Raw genomic sequence first — 21,077 nt, 5'->3', positions numbered from 1 at the left:
ATTGAGACAAGCTTTAAAACCACTGGTTAGGAATAATGTACACATTCAGAAATATAGTGTGGGTTATAAATATATAAACTTGGTTATGAAGTAGCCGCCATGTTTTTGAGGTTCTTGTTTTGTTGTGTTCATTGGAGACCAGTACAGTAATACTGGTATATTTGCAAGACCCCTTCTCAGGTTTTTTTTTTCATAAATGTCCTGGGCTTTACAAAAGTATTTACTGACTTTTTTTTTTTTTTTTTTCCCAAAATGTCTCTCAAGCATGTGAATTTACAGATTTACACCAAGAAAATCCATTACTTGAGGTAGATACATTGTATGTAAAGAAAGAACTGTTTTTGTGCAATATGTTGAACACACTGAACAGAAGCACTGGTGCAGGGTGACTTCACCAGCGTGACAGCTTCTACATTCACACAGAAGAGAAGCAGGAGCGCTTCAGAGAAGTTTTCTTTTTTTTGTTACGTCCAAAAGTTACTGTTTTTTGTTGCTGTGGATATTGTCAGTGACTCAGGCACTTTAAACAGTGGCAAACCAATCTAACCAGCAGAATGACCCCATCCAGCACAGAGCGATGCTCAGTAACCACAGCAGCATTTCCAAAGACATCAAGCATCCACACAGGGCGTTTCAGCACAATACAAGCACACCACCACTTCTGGTTATGAGATTGCTGTCAGAATAGATTTTCACTTAGTGTAAAAAGACACCAGAGGCGTTTTATTTTCAGTTTACATTTTTTATAAAAAAATTCCTGGCAATTTATCAGTGTTTGATAAAAAAAAGCTAAAATAATGAATTTCAGTTTTTCCAGGGGATGGTCAGAAAGGCAGCTTGCCTGCTTCTGAATGCAGACTGTGTAAAGCTGTGAAGTTAACCTGCATCAGTGCTTCAGTGTGTTAAACTGACAGACCCGTATTGCACTAAAACTATTTTCTATTTAAATAAATGTATCAACTGAATGTAAAGTCATGCATTTCCAGTAATCAGTATTTTCACTTGCTTGAGTGGGACACATTTTGGGATATATAGTTGTCATACAGCTTTTATTAAAAACAAGGAATTGTCCAGTAAAAATTAGTAATATAAATCGGTTAGAACCACGACCCTTTTCAGGCTTTATTATTATTATTATTATTATTTATTTCTTAGCAGACGCCCTTATCCAGGGCGACTTACAATTGTTACAAGATTTCACATTATATAGATATCACATTATTTTTACATACAATTACCCATTTATACAGTTGGGTTTTTACTGGAGCAATCTAGGTAAAGTACCTTGGTCAAGGGAACAACTGCAGTGTCCCCCACTGGGGATTGAACCCACAACCCTCCGGTCAAGAGTCCAGAGCCCTAACCACTACTCCACACTGCTGCTTTAGCTTGTTCGTGTTATTTTCTTAGTTATATTTTCACTTTTTTTATTTTTAGAACTGTTCCCCGTGTGGTGTTTGCACACATTCTCAAATGCTCCTTATTGTGGTTTGTTTGTTTATTTTTTGATCAGTCCATTCTGGTTGCCTGCCTAGAATGTAATGCATACAGCGTAAGTGTCTTTATATCTTAACGCTGACATACCACATGACAGAACAAACACAAGATTTGAATAACAGCAATAAAAACCACACAGCTGCAACAGCTCTTTGTTTAAAACTATCGGTGTGCAGCATCTAATTGTCTATGGAAAAGACTGAAGAAATAATGAATATGAAATGAATTGGGCTACACAGTACACCTACATTTGGCCTGCATGGAACACTGGGCTGCAGTTTAAAGTCAAAAGTATTAAATGTGATCGCAAACATCTTCAAAATGTAGGGGCACAGTATAAAACAAGAGGGAGGCTTTTCAAAGTTACTAAATGAAAAACACTACCTTCAATAAATCAATACCTGTTGTGTTATTTTTTGTAACAGGTGTTCTTTTTAAAGTAATTCACTCTGAAGTCAAAAGCTTTAAAACGAGCTCTAATGTCACTTAAACAGAAGAAATGAGGTGTACGAACGAGGAGGCTGTTCGGTCTACCTAAACTCATCCTTGCAGCTGATTGGTCTCAGAACTTTGGGTGTTGAAGGATCCTAGTGCTGCCGCAGTGTTCCAATCCCTCAGTGTGTGAAGAAGTCTCCTGCCCTCTGTCCTGATTCTCCACTTGATATCAAACTGTATCTTCTGGTTGAAGGGGTTCACTTTGTCAACTCCCTTTGAAGCGACTCAGAGCGTAGCTACCCATGTCCTTACCTTTCTTCTCAATGGCTTCGATCAGCTTGACTAGAATGGGGGGGGCGTTATCTGGGGGAGCAAACTGCTCCGTCAGGTCAAGTAGAGAGGAGACTGGAAGACAAAAAAAAAAAAACCAAGGTCCAGTTATAACACAGCAAAGGAAAAGCACCACACTGCAGCACTTGACAAAGCAGATGTTCTGTGCTGAAGAGCAGATGAACAGGAGGGAAAACCCTGGAATTCAAGTGAGCGAGAGCAGTGTGTAACAGAGAGGGGGCTGTTCATGTAAGTGTGACTAAAGCCCCTTTCACACTGGCACTCCTAACCACGTACCTGTGTCGTACCTGGCTTGACCCGGGTCCCAGCGACCCACCTCAGGATGTGGGTCGACACGCTTTGACCCGGGTTGAGAGAGACAAAATGCATGACGGCCGTTCGTGAGCCCACGCAATAACAAACAGCCACGCCTGCGTGAAAGTTTCACTTCCGCAAGGAACATTTCTGTTTCGCTATATTTTTGTTGCTTGAGACACACCATAAGCCAGACTGCAGCAGTGATGAAGAAACATTTGCTCCAATCAACATTTGGGCAGACGGTTCAATCCAGAGAAGCTTGGATGGAAGCGTCAGTAACAAGCTGCTTCCGGGGCATTGATACGCGCATTGTGTACTTGCGTCAGTCACCCAGGTCAACCCTGCTTTATCAAAAGCAGTGTGAAATCACATAGCCAAACGGCGTGACAATTTCAACAACAAAACACAGACTAGATGGCTTTCTCTGTGTCTTTTAGTCTAAATGTTTGCATTTTAGGATTTCCAAATTGACCGATAGTTTATTTATTTATTGCATTTATATAGCGCATTTTATACAGAGCACTGTACAGTACATAGCAGAAAAAAAAGAACAAACCACAATACACTTGTATAGCATGTCACACATACAACTGCCACAATCAGACTTGTATAACAGATTTAAATAACAGTACATAATAATAATACAAAAGCAGCAATTTTAAAGTTAAAATTAAAAGCCATTTTAAGTAAGGTTTATTTTCTCTAATCAAAAGGAGTTATTTAAGACTGGAGTAAAAGTTATAACACTATAGGCAGACAGAATAGCCTTTCTAAACTACTGTGGAAACAGAGTGGGGGAATTAAACTGACTGAGTAAATTATACAACTATTGCGTGAGGAGGCTGGGAGTCTTGAGCAGAGCACAATAAAGAATTGCAATAAACTCCTGAACAGGAAAAACCCGAATGGCTTTCAGGCTTTTTATTTTAGCCAAAGCCTCCTTTTGAGCGTAACCGCAAGTACAGAGCTTGGCAGAACAAGGCTCCTGGCAGCGCAAGCATAAACCACGACTGATTATTCATTCTGGAGTTCAGACAAACTGCCATGTCAGCACATTCCAGCTCACGAGTGCACGATAAACATGGAAACAGACTGCCGAGAGCCGGAGAGAGACACAGAGACAGAGAGAGAGAGAGAGACACAGGGACAGAGAGACACAGAGACACACAGAGCTCGAGTGCACGTTAAACATGGAAACAGACTGCTGAGAGATGGAGAGAGACACAGAGACAGAGAGAGAGACACAGAGACAGAGAGACAGACAGAGGGAGACACACAGAGCTCAAGTGCATGTTAAACATGGAAACAGACTGTTGAGAGACAGACAGAGAGGGAGAGAGACACACACACAGAGACTCACTGACACAGAGAGACACACACAGAGACTCCGAGACAGAGAGAGAGAGATACACACAGAGACTCAGAGACAGAGAGAGAGAGACACACACAGAGACTCAGAGAAAGAAAGAGAGACACACAGAGACTCAAAGACAGAGAAAGAAAGACACACAGAGCTCACAAGTGCATGTTAAACATGGAAACTGATTCACATACGCAGACTTAGAGGCACACACACACACACACACACACACACACACACACACACACACTAAACCCTCATCATGACTCCTTAAATAAACCAATTCCTCATTTATCCCCCCCCCCCCCCCCAACTCACTGCTGTAGTTTATGCAAGGGTGGAGTCGGTCAAATATAGAAAGTGCCAATAAAAAAAAATTCTTCAAAAAAGCTGGCTTGAATCAAAAAAATTAAAAAAACACAACCTCCCTCCCCACCCCCCTGTCAGGAATGTGTTCAAAGCTGCAGAAACAAACCCAAGTACATCTTGCTGAAAGAGGAGCCTGATTCTTTCATTCCGTGCGAAAGTATATGGCTTTTGGAAAGCTTCTATTCTTTGAGGTAGGGTACAGACGAATAACTACGAACTACAGCTTACAATGCAGCTTGCTGTTATTAAACATGGCTGGGAGTGAGCAAATACAGCTGTTTAAACAATTTAAGACTGGGGCGATGCCTAGTTCTTCAATATTGATATCGTTCTCCAAAAAAAAAACAAAAAAACAATGCATCGATTGTGATTTGTACCAGTTGGGGGTCAAAGCAAAGTCCCCCAAAAAAGTTGTTTAAATCCGTAAGTCAGAGTAACAACCAATCAAAAAAAAAACAACTCATTTTTAAATGCTAGTTCAGATGAATAAATGCAGATTGTTTGAAGCTTTGTAGGATGCCATCTCATTAAATGGCCACGCAAATTAGTTGTGTTACTGGAGTATCCCAAACATTACTTTCTTGCCATCTTACTTTAGAAAATAATAGCCAAACCAAACCATCGGAAGGCATTGTATTTGTAGCTCGGTTGATACAGTATTTGTAATTCTAGCACAACGCTCTTAACTTGCTCTGTTACTTTGAAGACTCCTGCACAGATCCAGTCCCATCAGTAAACAGGGTGGAGAAGGTGAGCTCAGTCGCATGCAGATTCAGAGAGTCGGACCTGAGGAGAGCGGAGGAGCCCTGCGCTTAATGCAAAAAATAACAGCAGATTCCAAATTTAATAAAAATGTTCCTTTGCTTAAACCCTTTACACAAAAACAATGCACAGGCTTGACTACCGATAGTTGTCAAACGATACGATGCATCGATAAATCAATCGGACACGTGTTCTGTACTACGGGGTGTAGCACTGCGCTACTGCCACGCTACAATACAACACGTATGCAAGGCATGATATGAGATGTATGACCATTTAATGATAGACTATTGCAGGGGGACAGGTTAATGGTTACACTCTGGTGTACCAGACGTACTTGAAGGTTGGAAATTATTTTAACAGCTCTACTGTGGTAATTAAAAAAAAAAAAAAAAGACTTAGAAGTCACCAGAATGTGATGACAATAAGATTTGAGAAATACCAACGTCTGGCTGTCCTCAGAGCTCCATTGTATGTGGTTTCCAAATATCATATGCTGTTTGCTTCGAAGAGACCGTTCCAGTCCACTATACAAAAGTATTTGTTAACAAGGTGTTTATAACTGTCAGCTAACTCACTGACAGAGAGTGGGTAGCAGTGAGTGATGATAGTTTCACTATTTCGTAAAAGCTTGTTGCTGTAGAAGAATTATTACGCAAGTTTTAATAAAGACAACATAGCCTCAAAATGAATGCACACGTGACTATAAACAGTAAGATCTACTGTTGACAAATTCTGAACAGCAAAGAAAAGCCCAGAGAAACGACTACATCTAAGGTATGATCATAATGGTCATGTTTAGCAGATGACAGGAAATCACCACATTCTGAGAAATAACAGGTTGCATTTGGTTTGGCAATAAAGGTTGAGAATATGAACAGGTCGTTACTAAACATTAAAAAGATAAAGATTCAAATGAATAGCACTCATCAACACATACTTGTTTACAATTATAATCTGCACAAGCAATAGTAGCAAGTCCCAAAATATGGGAATACTTTTTACTGCCTTCCAGAGAGCGTCGGGGGTAGTTTGATTCAATCAATGTTTTTCATAAACAGGCTAGTCTAGACCTCCCAACTACAGGTTTAAATTATTAACTACATGATTTCACTATGTTCTGCAAACTTACTTGCCCCCAGCTTATTGAGGTGCAGGTGGTCTTTTCAAAATAATCTGCGTTTTCCCAAAAAACAGTCCCAGTTGTTTCTGAAGTCAAGATCTTCTTGCTCGCACCAGCCAGCTAACCATGTGTTTATTACTCTCATCCCCTCTGCCAATAACAGGTAGTAAACCTGACAACACATTCTCCCCCTTAGTTTTTCAGTTTCCTTAGATTTGAGGCAGATGCTAAATCAATTGATTTGAAACTCAGTGTTACAGAGCACCCTGCAGTGTTTACAAGAAACTCATCATGTTACCTTTGCTGTGTCCCGTGTTGTCCGTATCACAGAGTTATGTTTTTTAAACATATTGCAAACTCATTTTAAATTGAACCACACATCATGGGTGATAAACGAGTGCGTTCGCCAGGAGGAAAATACATTTCTCTAAGGATTGCAGTGTATCCAGATCATGCAAACCTGCCCTCTACCCCGCAGGCGTCGCTAACCTGCCCACTGACTCACATGCATCGCTGTTGAAGCCAGAGTTGGGGTCAATTCCATTTTTCCAATTGCATTTCCAATCCCTGTTCCCTTTTATACAATTCCAATTCCTATTATATTTTACGGCATAGTCTTTACTGAGGTTTATGCCAGAGGCTTTATCAGGTTACCTGACAAGTTCATTAAGTTGTATACAGTATTTGTTTGCTCAATAAAGCCATTGTTGTAAAATGATTGGAATAGGAATTTCAATTGATTAAAAGGGAATTGGGATTAGAAATGGAATTGGAAATGAAAAAAAGGAACTGACCCCAACTCTGGTTGAAGCACCACAAGGTTTGTAGGTCACAGATCTTACAATTTGGAAAAACCACTGGAGTAAATCTGACCAACAGCACAGGAAGGGATTCAGTCCCAGGAAGCTTTCTAACTGCATTAAAGTAAAATACATCCATAACCATTAAAACACTTCATAGTGCAACATTTAGAAACACTAAAAAGCTGCTCAATTCAATGAAATGTCTCGACTAGAATTCCTCCTTCTCAATATCTGCACTCTCATTAAAAAATGGTTCCAAAGAATTACATTAAAATTAGCTAAATTGCGCAAGCTGGTCAACATAAAATTCAATGCACATGAGAAAAAAAATCTGAATGTGACATCAGACTGCAAATACACCCCATGGCAGTTCCATTAAAGGTAAAACAACTTCCATAGAAAATATTTCATTTTTGGCCACCACAATTCATCATAAAAGACTGCTGTCCTTTTTAAACTAACTGTCATTCTGAGACCTAACATTTCTTTTAACAAACCGTCAACATTTAGAGTCTCAAGATGACAGTTCTAAGCCCCAAGTCAGTTTGGTATAATCCCCTCTTCGGGTACTGAGAGCATCAGAGTGGGGATATGGGGGGTTGTTCATCCATCCATCCATCTGCATGGCACACATGTTTACATATATCACAACCAACTGTGTCTAATTTTGAATTTACAGCTGTGACTTTACAGAAATGAATCGTGATCCTTTCTTTACATGATATATCGTATCGTAATAGAAGTATATATCATTTCTATAGTAATACAAGAACCAAAAGCACAACAGAGCTCTGTAGTTCACCACATGGCTCTTGAACGAAGAATAAGTGTTTTATAGTTGGTATGAATACATACTCTCCCTATCATTTATTTTGTAATAGTCCAACATTAATGAGCATTAGGTTTTATGATGAATCACACAAGTAGCCCATCACATGTACCTGTATACATACTGTACCCCAGCCTGTACATCACATGTACCTGTATACATACTGTGTCCCAGCCTGTACATCACATGTACCTGTATACATACTGTATCCCAGCCTGTACATCACATGTACCTGTATACATACTGTATCCCAGCCTGTACATCACATGTACCTGTATACATACTGTGTCCCAGGCTGTACATCACATGTACCTGTATACATACTGTGTCCCAGCCTGTACATCACATTTACCTGTATACATACTGTGTCCCAGCCTGTACATCACATGTACCTGTATACATACTGTATTCCAGCCTGCATATCGCCATGTGTATCTTCACATTAGTGTATTGTTACACCTCTAGGGGCTAAAATACTTTTTCCATTTGTGTAATGTAAACAGTGTACTGTTTTCTTCTTGTGTAGCCCTTGTTGGTGCTACGTTTGAAATTAACGCGCGTTCTTTTAAATAGACCGTCATGTACTAGAGTAGCATATGGGGATAGTAGGCTTTATTCAGGGAGGGTTCCACAAAGCCTTTATTACTTCAGACACACACCCTCTGATCTAGCACACAGAGAGGTGACTGCGCTGATCTACCAGAGAGAACTGGATACCACACAGTCAAAGAGCTTGTCAGACTCGCAGGAGTGTCTGAAATGAGGTCAAGCTAAACAAACGCTCTTTTCTTGCCTCAGTGAAGAGACCGTCCCTTTTCAAAACAAGCTGCAGAGCGAGACTAGTTTGCTAACTGTACAACATACAAAAACCTGGACCAAATATCTTTCAAGCAGAAAAACGGCAAATGTAAGCTATATAAAGTGTTACTCAAAACAAAGTTGGCATGCATGTTTTTAATCTTATTTGGTGCTGCCACAAGGAGTAGATTTAAAAGTACGGTAACAAGTTTGTCAGTAACAGCTACCTCCGTCACAGCTCTAAATTCAAAATTACAGAGACAGATGAAGAAACGGTTGAAGACTATGACAAGCATATGTACAGAATAGAATAACACAGACAACAGCTTCATGAAAACTGGAAACTGGTATTTAAGACCTAGATGAGGTGTTTCCTGTTGAAGTATATTAAAATGCATGGTGTACAGCATGTGGAAAAACTTGTTGTGTTCTCAAGATGCATGTAAAAGTGTCAGTGTGACATACTGATGGACGGATGTACAGACAAAGAGATCCCAACATATATCCAATAACTTTTAAAACAAAGTTTCATCACAATGTATTAAGCAGTTTTACAGACATATTGAAAAATGTAGAGTGACGCACGCACGTCACAATGAGAGGATAACCACACATATAGAATGGGAGCAGCCATCCATTTCCATTTCCAAGAAGTACAACACAGGGGTTTTATGGAGATGCCTTTTAATAGGCTCTGCTAAATGTCAAATCCACTAGTTTTCAAGACTACAAAGGTAGTTTAAAGAAACAAAAGGTGGTTCTAAGATACCGGATCCCTCTATCCTCTCCTCTAAGAACACATCCTTAATACACTTCTGCAGCATTTTTAGGTGCAATTAGGAACTTTGTGGTTTGGAAAAGTAACAAGGCAGCCTCCCCCTGACTAATGTAAATGAATACAAGGCAAATACTGAAGCAGTCATGTGATCAGCTTGGAATGTGATGTTTCAGCAAAATCCCCCCTCCCCAACCTGACATACAGCTTTCTCTTCTCCCAGATCGTGCTGGCAGGGAGCCAGGGGGTCTTGGAAATGAGAAATTACTGAGAGAGATTAAGCCCAGCCATAGAAACAGGGGCAGCTTGGGGAGGTTAGCAGTAGGGGCTTGCTGGGGCTCCAGAGGGGAGCAGGTCTCTTATCTTTGCTTTAACTGTTTCCTGGCATGTAGGGAAAACTTTCAAGCAGATTACTGCCGGTCGCAGTGCCGTTAAATATGCAAGCAGATAGGATTCAGAGAGCTAAATTCAGAGAGCGAACTTAAAACAAGTACTTTAAAATTCCCCTTGATGCGATGACAGAAAATGAAATACAAAAGTGAATATGAACTACAGTTTGTTACTTCAGATTTTCTGTGATTTCACATTCATACAATGCTTTTTAAGTTCTATTGCAACTGGATAAGCGGTTCTCTGTAAGCGTGACATGAGGGTACCTGCGTATATCACTGGGGAGATATTAAATAAATACCAAGTTGGATTTTTACCAAGTGCCGTCAGCAAAATATAAAGGGGTCCTGTGTCTGTAAACAACGAGTGAAGCCGAGACTGTACTTCATAACAATGGGAACCCTGAAGGCTCCACAGTACAGCTACAATTACAAACACTACAAGAAACTGCATACATTCAATGACTAACGGGTCAGCTAGATGTCTCAATGTTATCAATGGAAGTGGCAATATACAAAACATGGTGTCAATAGGGGGCCTTTTATTATAATGCTGGCCTTGGACAGTCATTTCTTTCTTTATTTTTTAAAATGTCCCTTACTATTTGATGGTGTTTGTAATCATACTGTGTGGTTCTGTTACTCTAATACTGAGTTCTCATTTCTCTAAATCTGCCTGTAACGGTATTTGAGTTTGTCTGGAGAATCCTACACGCCGGGAATAAGCCCATCAAAGCCAGTGTTAGAAATTAATTGGTCATTTAGTAGAGGTTTTTATCCAAAACGACTTGGAGGCTGGGGGTAAACGCTGCATCTACACCTGCTGCAGAGTGACCTGCAATAGGACCTCCGCTGTTTTAAGTCTAATTCAAAGGATGGAGCACAAGGAGGTTAAGTGACTTGCTCAGGGTCCCACACAGTGAGTCAGTGGCCGAGCGGGGATTAGAACCGGGGACCTCCTGGTATCGGCGACTGTGAATACGTATAACATGATTTTAAAAGGAAGGTTTTTTTTTTTTTCAAAATTAATTCACAGAATTCATAAGTGTAAATCAATTATGTATAGGCTTTAATTTACCATTACTCTTTTACGCAAATCATTTGTTTTAAAAAAAAAAAAAAAAAAAAAAAAAAGTTCTTGATATCTATGTAATCTGTCAACAGAATGGGATATTAAAAAAAAAATGGTTTGTTTTGTTCTTTGAAGTTTAGTTTATTCACTTTGTGCCCACAGGGCCTGCACAAGAACATCTCAATAGCGCAGTACAAATACAAAGAGAGACATTTACTAAGAAAAATAATAAATTGAAGATTCTATTGATTTTTAGTATTACATGCAGCTGCTATAAGATCGCTACCTTTATTAAAAATGTGCACGGATGAATTTACCGATTTACTCTACAGGTTAATCAACTAATGCCCATAAATTAACCGATGAAAAATTTGAATCGAGTGACAGCACTCATTTCAATACATACTTTGTTGTGTACATATTTTTGTTGTTTTTTTCCCCCTTTTTTGTTTTACTGTAGTTCAGTCTTTGCGATGTTAAAATGTTATTTGCTTAATTAGGTGTTCTTTGCGTGGAAAATACTAACCAGGGCTGTCAGTATACATCAGAATGTAATATAAAGTAGACCAAAGTGCAATGACAGCAATAACATGTCATACTGAACTTGAGAGAACTCCTGAACCACTGCAGCTAGCACCTTCCCTCTAGTTACTGCAGATCATTAACACAGTGAAGGTCAGTGTCAGGGTAAATGGGAACCCAGTTATGAGCCCCCAAAGTGGACGTCAGGCCAGAAACGGCAATTCCTTCAGCACCCCAGAACTCAAAAGGGCCAGCAGATACATACTTGTGCTTTTAATATGTCATACATCTAGAGTCTGGAAATTGGGAATTGTAAAAGGTATCCTTCTACTTAAATATGGCACAGCTTTTGTACACTCACTGGTGGTATTTTGTTAGAATGAATCAATTTAGCAAGGTTTACATGCATCTAAACAGCAAACTGATAGAACAACAAAATGTGGTTTCTATGTAAATTATCATCATCTAAAGTATGTACAGTTTCTACAGTATTATACACAGTACTGTATACAGGTTAACACAGGTGTATGTGTATCCATCTCTTGAGGAGACTGGTCCCTATGGCAATACAAAAAGGTCTTTCTAGGACAGTCAGCCATTTTAGTTTTTTGAAATATAATAGAATAAATCACATGCCAGCACATGTGAGCATCAAGCCTTGGCTAAACATGCTGTGAGCTGGTTAAGAGAAATGACTTTCCCTTTATGTTTGCCTGGATCTCCAACACATGATTTTATTATTTAAAAAAAAAAAAAAAAAAAAAAAGTCTGACTCAAACTGTACAGTAAAATGTATTTTGTGACATTCTCCAAAACAAACAGAAACTGAATAACCCTGATTCTCCCTTCGCAGAGTTTTAAGAATGCATGCTAAAGTGTGCAAATTCACACCCTGTTTGGGCTTTCTACAGCTGAATTCCTGCTTCAAGAGGAGTTTTGGCAGAATTCAACAGAAATGAAATGCAGAATGAAGGTGGGCAGTGAGCAGGTGAAGATGGATCCAGTGTTTGCTCAGCACAGTCATTCATTTTCACTTCTCTAGACAGCAGAGCCCATGTTTGGTAACGACAGGCCCTGCAAATTGCTGGACTGCAATTCCATCAAAATGCACGTCCTGCTACAAGCAACCGCTTCAGAGCATTGTCTCAACTGAGCCTGAGGACACTATTCCTGGAACACAACCCTAATGGAAAAAAAGACACCTGTTCAGCCAACAGAACAGGAACTCAAGTAAAGTTTGTTTGAAGTTCTGCGACACTCCCCACACCTACTCCCCCAGTTTGAAAGTTGTCGGTTTATATTTTGCACCAGGGTTAATCTTTAAATAAGTGTTTAATCTCAGCTTTCTGAATTTGCGTCGCTAGGTACTGTAGGAGATTTTGATTATTTTGCTATGTACGGGAGTACAGACCCCTATATCCCCAAAATCTGATACTCAAAAGTTTAACTAAATAATGTTAATACCAAGCGTCATAACAATTGGATAATAGATTCTCCAGATATATGGAAAACACTTGTGAAATGTGACATGCGTACGGAGGACCCCCTGCACTGCAGTATATCCCATTTGCAGGGGATTTCATCTCCAGCCAGAATAAATATTTGGGTTGAGGTGAAAATGAAGGGTAATAAGGAGTTACAGAAAACCAACATATTTATTAAGGCCTATTAAAGGGTACATCGGCACTACATGAAAATAAAACTATCCCAATTTGCTGTTCCGAATGTATTTGGTCATTGTATAATAATCAGTATGCGCCCAAACATCTGCATAATGCCACACTGCTATGTCCAAAATCACTGTTCTCAAGCATCTCTTCTGAGCCAACGTACCCTCACATGTACTCAAACGTACTGGCGCATGCCCAGTGAAGCGTTGTGTAAGCTGTATTACCGCCGTGTGGAAACACACTAGTCTGAGTGACAAACATGGTCAGTCTAATTTTCCATTAGGAAGGAACTTGCTTTCGTTTTGTGTAGTAGACATCTTTCACACCGTACATTTTTCCTTCGCATGTGGTACTTTGATATATTATTATGATAAATGTTGCATTAAATAAAAACAAAAAAAACACGTCTGTGCTGTGTAAGTGGTTGCGGGCAAAAGAAAACCCAAGACAGAGTTGTTCTCATTTCCAGCTAATGAAGGGACCTACCCACAATTACAGCAGCACTGTGTTATTTCAATATACATCACCAAAGTCTTAAGTATAGCTCCAACTGATTTGAAATGGTTGCACAACGGACACCAGCTAATAACTAGCTAATGAGATTCGGAAACTATGTATTTCTTTTCGGAATGAGGTCTTTGAGGATGATCCAACCTAAAAAAATAACTATAGCATTATTCGTATTTGGTTTTCATTTGCATTTCCTGGCAACACAGGCACAATCATCTACACACTGTTGAGTGGGAAAGTCGAATTCAGCCACAAATTCCATCAGTTTCTGAACAATCTGATGTTGAAATATTGCCTGGCATTATTTCGGAAGTTCCCTGTGCACAGTCACGCTGTATTGCTGAGAAATTTGAATTTAAACTGTTAATTAAAGGTTTTAGTTTAGGAACATCCAAAAAAAATAAAAAAAATAAACTTTTTTTGGAAAATTCAGTTATACTTCCATTCAAAAGGTATAAACTGCAGTGTACAAAAATGAAAAATGTACACGATTAAAAAATGATTAAAAAATACATTATTTCAGGATGTTTCGGACAAAAGCCCAGCTGTGTAGAAAGAAAAGTCAACACAGCGCAGTAAACTTGTTATTTATCAAGAATTCTGTGGATGATGTCATGATTATGTCAGAATAGAATGTTCGTTCCAAGAGGTTCCAAAGTTCCTCGTTTGAAGATAAACTCATGTGCCCTTCGTTTCCGAGCAGTATTTGTTCCATAGCAATGACTGATCCCACAGATGGCGATGTCTTCAGCAGCCGTTTATAAATTTGGACACACCAATGAATATGAAGAGTCATTTTTGCCAGTGGATACATTTCAAGCAGTATTTGATGGAATATTTGTCCATGCACTAATATATACAACGTGTGCTTCATTTCCTGACTGCAGTATACACCATTCCGTTCTGACAGGCCTTCTCACTCAGAGCCTCTCAGCTAGGCCTGGCTCTCATAAGAATGTCTATGCACATAATTTACTTGTATACGGAAAATATTACAGTAAAGATTTGCGGACCCTGCACACACTACATCACTTTGCAGTTCATATACCAATATAGTGACCTCTCACATTCATTAGAATAACAGTAGTTCTTTTTCTTTAGGGGTCTGGCCTCATAAACAAAGTCCCTACAGCAATTGGAGAAACAGAGAATGTAATGGCAACCATTGTAATCAATGGATTGACAGCTGAACCGAGGAAGCTGTCAAAGAAGCTGTGGACTGAGGTCAACTCTGACTCCCCTCCAGCAGACCTGCTCTACAGGGGGGTGAAGGATGCAAGGCAGCCTGGAGGACAGAGCAACGATTAAGAGTCAGGTACCAGCTCAGCCACTGTATCACCCAAATCTGCAACTGCACAAACTCCTGCCCCCGTCTCTCCTCCCAGAACAAGGAGATCTCAGCGTTATCTTGTGGATGCAAGCTACCCCCTCTTAAAACCGAATGTGCTGAAAATATTCTTGGTATTTAAAAACAGATTACAGGGCTTTAGGTGACATCCATTACTTCAACGTGCCGAGTCAGAGAGTGCCTTCTTCAGTGTACTCATTACTGTTCACTACAGGGCAAAGCTTTGGAAGCAATGACTGCAGTGGTACCCCAAATATAACCCACTTATTACCAATGCTGATGGACTGGGTGTAACTTTTTTTTTCTATTTTACCCCAAAAACTAGTTCCCTGAATGATGACTGCTAAGACTGGCACAATGTTCAATGCAGTGTTGTCCTGCAGTCCTTAGCCAGAGGGTAACATTAAGAAATCTGGTGAAACCCAGCCATTCCACATTGGAGGGAAGAGGGTTTGGAGTACCACTGTACTTGCAAGACTGTGTCCTCATTAACATCTTTACATAAAGCAAAGATGATTAAGCAACACACCCAGTCCTTCTGTAAATCATTTCTTGCTTCCAAACTTCGCTTACTTTGTAGTATGTATATATCAGTAGGGAGGATTAGCCCCTGCCTGTATTGTAAACAGCACCGATCATTATTATTAGTCTGTAAATGGGTGATCAAGAGGGCTCGAGGTGTGGAACAGCTTTAATCAGGAATACCACCAAACAGAGAATTACAACAATTCTACCTTGCAACTCGGAGGTGCAGTCTGGGTGCAGGGGGCCAGCAATCTTACCTTGCAACTCAGAGGTGAAGTCTGGGTGCAGGGGGCCAGCAATCTTACCTTGCAACTCTGTGATGCAGTCTGGGTGCAGGGGGCCAGCAATCCTACCTTGCAACTCGGAGGTGAAGTCTGGGTGCAGGGGGCCAACAATCCTACCTTGCAACTCGGAGGTGAAGTCTGGGTGCAGGGGGCCAGCAATCCTACCTTGCAACTCGGAGGTGAAGTCTGGGTGCAGGGGGCCAGTATTCTTACCTTGCAACTCTGTGATGCAGTCTGGGTGCAGGGGGCCAGCAATCCTACCTTGCAACTCAGAGGTGAAGTCTGGGTGCAGGGGGCCAGTATTCTTACCTTGCAACTCTGTGATGCAGTCTGGGTGCAGGGGGCCAGCAATCCTACCTTGCAACTCTGAGATGCAGTCTGGGTGCAGGGGGCCAGCAATCCTACCTTGCAACTCCGAGGTGGAGTCTGGGTGCAGGGGGCCAGCAATCCTACCTTGCAACTCTGAGATGCAGTCTGGGTGCAGGGGGCCAGCAATCCTACCTTGCAACTCTGTGGTGCAGTCTGGGTGCAAGGGGCCAGCAATCTTACCTTGAAACTCGGAGGTGGAGTCTGGGTGCAGGGGACCAGTCCCAGGGGCTGCAGGGAGGGGTCTCTGCAGCCGTGGTTTGTTGGGGGGCGGGGCCACGACTGGGGCCAGATACTCCACGTAGGTCCCTGGGAAATCTCCTTTCTGTTTGGTGCGCTCGTTGAGTCCCACAATCCATCCAATGTGCTCCGGATGCTGCTCGTCACCCTCTGTGCAGCCCAGAGAGCGCAGGGATGCCTGGTTAACTGTCAGAATGTCCCCCGGCATTAGATCGATGTCTTCTTCACGATCTTTGTTGTACTCATAGAGCGCACGGTACTGAAAAGCTTCAGCCATTCTGATGTGTCTGTAAATACCAGTGTTTATAGTACTGACAAAGTCACCCTAAAGTAAGCAACATGCTGCTGGTGCTGTCCTCAGTTGTTCAGTGGTGCCCAAGGCCCATGGTCAAAAGCACTCCCCTCCGTTTAAACCCCCAGTTCAACCAGACTATAGAACAAAGGGGCAGCTTGACCAACATAATCCGATGTGCCTTCAAACCGGCACAGATCCGACTTCCAAGAGAACTGAAAAGGCTGCTTCCAATCTGACAGTGTGGATGAGCTGGTTTTTATCAGTCTCCCTCGAAAACTGAAAATCCTGTCCAGGACTCCCAGTCAAAAGACAGAACCTAAAAGATAAATAAACACATGTCAGTAACCTCCATCCCCCGCCCTGGTTGTAAATCCAATATAATTCGAGCCCTCGGTACTGCAAGTGGAGGACCATGACATGTACATTATAAGTCACTTCAGCACTGCGACCCATTAGCAGCAACTACACTTATCTTGTGCTGAGAGTGTAGATCTCCCACTCTGCATGTCAATCACAAACCACAACAGGTTCTCTATAAACCACAACGCGGGTCCGACAAAGCAAACAGTGTGCGAGAAATACACTCAACTTGATGAGAGGTAGCCACCAAACACTTAGAAACACACAGAATAGTATATAAATAAGAAATGGCAACTAATCACAGCTGAATATCAAGTTTCATGTTTTAAATTGGATAAGCGGTTATCCAGACATATGCACAAATGTAAGCATGACATGCAGACAGACAGAAGTCAAGTCAGTTATGATCAGTTCTTTTTTTTTTATCAACTTTCAGCTGTTTTGACGTCCAGTTGTTTTTTTTGTAAAATCAAAATGAAAGTTTAGAATGGATAAAACAAACTGCATTTGTGCAGCCATGAGAATGGCGCATACCAGTATTACGCACGTCGCTTTTTTAACTGTGATAACTAGGGGTTTACCCAATTCGTGATTTCGTGGAAATCGGGAAACTGAGGGATCACCGCAAAATTCACCTCTTAGGGACAATGCATACCGTACTAGTATTGAGAGAAAAAATAAATAAAAATGTTTCAATGAACTACTGCACACTGCAAGCGATTGCAAACTACCTATCTTAATTCTGTAGATAGACTTCTTTTTATTACTTCGCCGTCCTGTGTGCATTGCACTTTGGCAAAATAAAAAAATAAAAAATATCGCCCTTTGGTTAACTTTCTTATTTACTGTTCACATTACAACAATGTTTTACTCAGCCTATCAGTGCGTCTGTACTGGCTTTTCTGTGACCTGTACAGTACAGTAGGAGGTGGGACAAAGTCAGTGTTGCATTGTTATTTTGATTTAGGTTGCTAAATAGTTTTCAGCATTGGAGGTAAAACACCAAAAATGGAAGACAAAGCAAAATGCAATAAGTATATTTTGGCTGAGGATCGGGTCAAGAAATGTACATGCAGATGGAGGTAATTGTTTTTCACATCTTGTAATGTGTCTTTGGAGAAAATACAAATCGATCGCCATTTATCTTCGTTTATCGCACATTAAATGAGCTACAGAGGCTGCTGAACAGAACGTAAAATAAACAGCTTTCAGAAAAGAAACTGGAGAGTCAGCGCAGGACACAAAGTATTCCTCTCGGTTGTAGCCAAGTTAAATCAGCACTACAGGTACGATCTAGCACAGCCTCCTCGCTTCAAACAATCTGCTGCTTACTTTTTAAACGCAGTTAGAATTTTAGACTCGAATAGGCATGTATTATTTCTTTTGACTCGGTACCAATAAAATAAATTCGTGAATGGGACAAACATCAACGAAGTGCTGCGTATATGGCCTTTATTAAATAATGCCAGATGCCCTTGGGTAACCAAGTTTTGGGCCTGTTTCCAATCGATTTCCACATCTGTATGACTTGGCAAAGCTTTGCCTTACACTTCCAACCAATTCAGTGGATGCAGAACGTGCAGTCTCAATGTGCGGGCAAGTCTTCACAACACAGACAGAGAATGTCGGCAGCAACTGCTGGGGATGTTGCATGCTTGCCTTTAACAAATGACAGCACTCCGTTTTAGTAAGGAAGCAAGTACCACTATTTTGTCCGCAGCATCCCTTTCACTTCTTTTCCAGCTTCACAATGGTTCAGGGCCTCGACTAACCTTTTATTTTCTTTCAATACTTTTGCACTGTTTTAATCAGTTTAGCATCATTATTACATTTGTTATGAGGTCTACACAGAGTCATTTAACAGACGCAATATACTCAACCTTTTTTTTTTTTAACTGAGAAACAGCTTCACTTCGAATGCATTTTATAACAAAAGGTTTAGGTTGGGGTACGCAGGTGTGCTCGTACTAGGACAGCACTTTTCAGCATTAAACTGTTTTACAAACCTGAAAAAAAAACCTTGACTTCTGAACACCCAGACTATGGGCAGTATAAAACTGTTATCCCTACTGTCAGAATCAAACATGCAAGTCTTGTCATAACTTTTGATGCGTCACTATATTGATTATTATGGGATGTTAATATGAATCATCTATATGCAGAAAAGTGTGCTTTGGTTCAGTTTGGAATTTCATGCAAATGTAGGCTTCGGTTTGGGAAATCATACCATTGTATCCCTAGTGTGTGAACTGTGACATACAGACAGACATACAGACAGATAGACGGAATCTGATATTCTTAATAAAGTATGCTTAAAACTGTTAATACCAAGTTTCATGACAACTGGATTAACACGACCCAGAAGAAACCTAGCTAACCCAGGAAGTAAAGCAGGAACAGACTTCCTAAAAGGAAGCTGGGAACTTTCTTAACCTAGTGTAATACCACAGGTTTTAAAATGCTACAATCAAGACTTAGGAAAGATTTAGGAATATTTAGCTCCATCCATCACTACATGTATCCCTCTGAAATGCTCACTAACTTGAGCTGAAGAAACACCTTTACCAAGTTTCATCACAACTGGAAAAGCTGTTCTCTAGATGCATGTTAAAATGTCAAAAGACAAAAGTTACTTTTGAAACCCCCTCATTGCTATAATACAGCACCAATAACCAGGAGTTAAAGAATCAGACTTCTAGATTCCCCCTTTCCATTTCAATAGACATGCCCCAACATATCCCTGCAGAGCACAAAAGGATCTGTTCGCAGTTCTGCTCCCCTGGTTAGCTATGCCCTGTTTTTCTTGGTAAGCCCCTGGCATTCTCAGTCTGTGTAAATGTACGTACTGCCCAGATTGAACCCCTGCTCACAGCCATGAGTAAGACCGTATGCTTCTCCTTCCCAGAATCCTGCACACCTCTACACTGGTGCAAAATAAAATCGATACCCTAAAACTAGCTGAATTTGAGAGAGTAATATTAAAACGAGCTGAAACAAGTCAATCTGACCTCCTTTCAAAGCCATGAGCTGCGAGATGTGAACCCCATAGTATATAAGGGCCCATTCAAACGCATTGGATCCCACACACTCGCAGCAAAATCACTTTGAAAATCTGTTTCGGGCTAGACATGGTTTGGTTAGCGTTCGTTCACACGGGTAAAATGCGTCAAGCTTCGGGAGTTTGAGTTCTTTTAAGTAAACTAAAGGGCAAGGATTTTGAATATTTCCTTATTTAAAAACACTCTGAATTGGTTCTTATTTTTTACAAGGACTCCAACTCCCAGAAGCAGCTCAGTTGTGCCGACTGCGTTCCTTCAACAGGACGTGAAGCACGGAAAAGAGTGCAAGAGGCAATTTTACACATGGTATGAAAACAATATCAATTATTATTATTATTATTATTTATTTCTTAGCAGACGCCCTTATCCAGGGCGACTTACAATTGTTACAAGATATCACATTATTTTTACATACAATTACCCATTCATACAGTTGGGTTTTTACTGAAGCAATCTAGGTAAAGTACCTTGCTCAAGGGTACAACAGCAGTGTCCCCCACTGGGGATTGAACCCACAACCCTCCGGTCAAGAGTCCAGAGCCCTAACCACTACTCCACACTGCTGCCAATCAATTAAATACACGTTTAACATACTGTGATCATCTTTCATACAGACAAAAGTGACACCTCTGAAGTGATGATCACACATGCTAGATACGATGTGCAGTACTGCGCTAGCTCGGGGTACTTCAAATTCCTAATTACTGATGTTCAGAGAGAAGGAAGCAGGTGCAAGGAGCTATTCTAGTTTACCCATTCAAAATCAACACAGTGCTGTTATGGGGCGGATTTAGTACAGATTACTTTTGCGTGAAAATCCTGAACAAAGCAGATCAAACTTATTTTTCTTCAAGATTTACCAAGAAAAGAGAATTTGAATGGAGAGCAGCATGTATACACTGCAGTGGAGCAGAGCCATGCACTTCAATTGAATACTGGGTGAAAATCAATGCCAAATTTTGAAAAAAAGAAAGCAGAATATGATCTTTAATATGCTTGACTATGCTCATTGTGTTGCGGCAGTGGTAGACTGGCTTT

At 40.6% G+C, this 21,077-nt stretch overlaps 1 protein-coding gene across 2 annotated transcripts in view; it reads right to left on the bottom strand.

Moving 5' to 3' along the window:
* The window catches only part of LOC131721838 (phosphatidylinositol 3-kinase regulatory subunit gamma-like), a 57,001-nt gene that overhangs the window by 25,382 nt on the left and 10,542 nt on the right, over positions 1-21,077 (bottom strand). The window contains exons 2-3 of one of the 2 annotated variants that reach the window (XM_059014863.1): positions 16,269-16,936; positions 2,245-2,337 (exon numbers count right to left, since the gene is read on the bottom strand). In XM_059014863.1, the coding sequence (XP_058870846.1) occupies positions 2,245-2,337; positions 16,269-16,602 (427 nt within the window). In that variant the 5' untranslated portion in view covers positions 16,603-16,936. The remainder of the gene's footprint in view (positions 1-2,244; positions 2,338-16,268; positions 16,937-21,077) is intronic. The other variant, XM_059014864.1, reaches the window with a different exon arrangement.

The sequence above is a fragment of the Acipenser ruthenus genome, chromosome 49, assembly GCF_902713425.1.
Source record: "Acipenser ruthenus chromosome 49, fAciRut3.2 maternal haplotype, whole genome shotgun sequence".
NCBI lineage: Eukaryota > Metazoa > Chordata > Actinopteri > Acipenseriformes > Acipenseridae > Acipenser > Acipenser ruthenus.
Note: the sequence above shows the minus strand (reverse complement) of the source record. Positions and strands in the feature narration are given on the sequence as shown.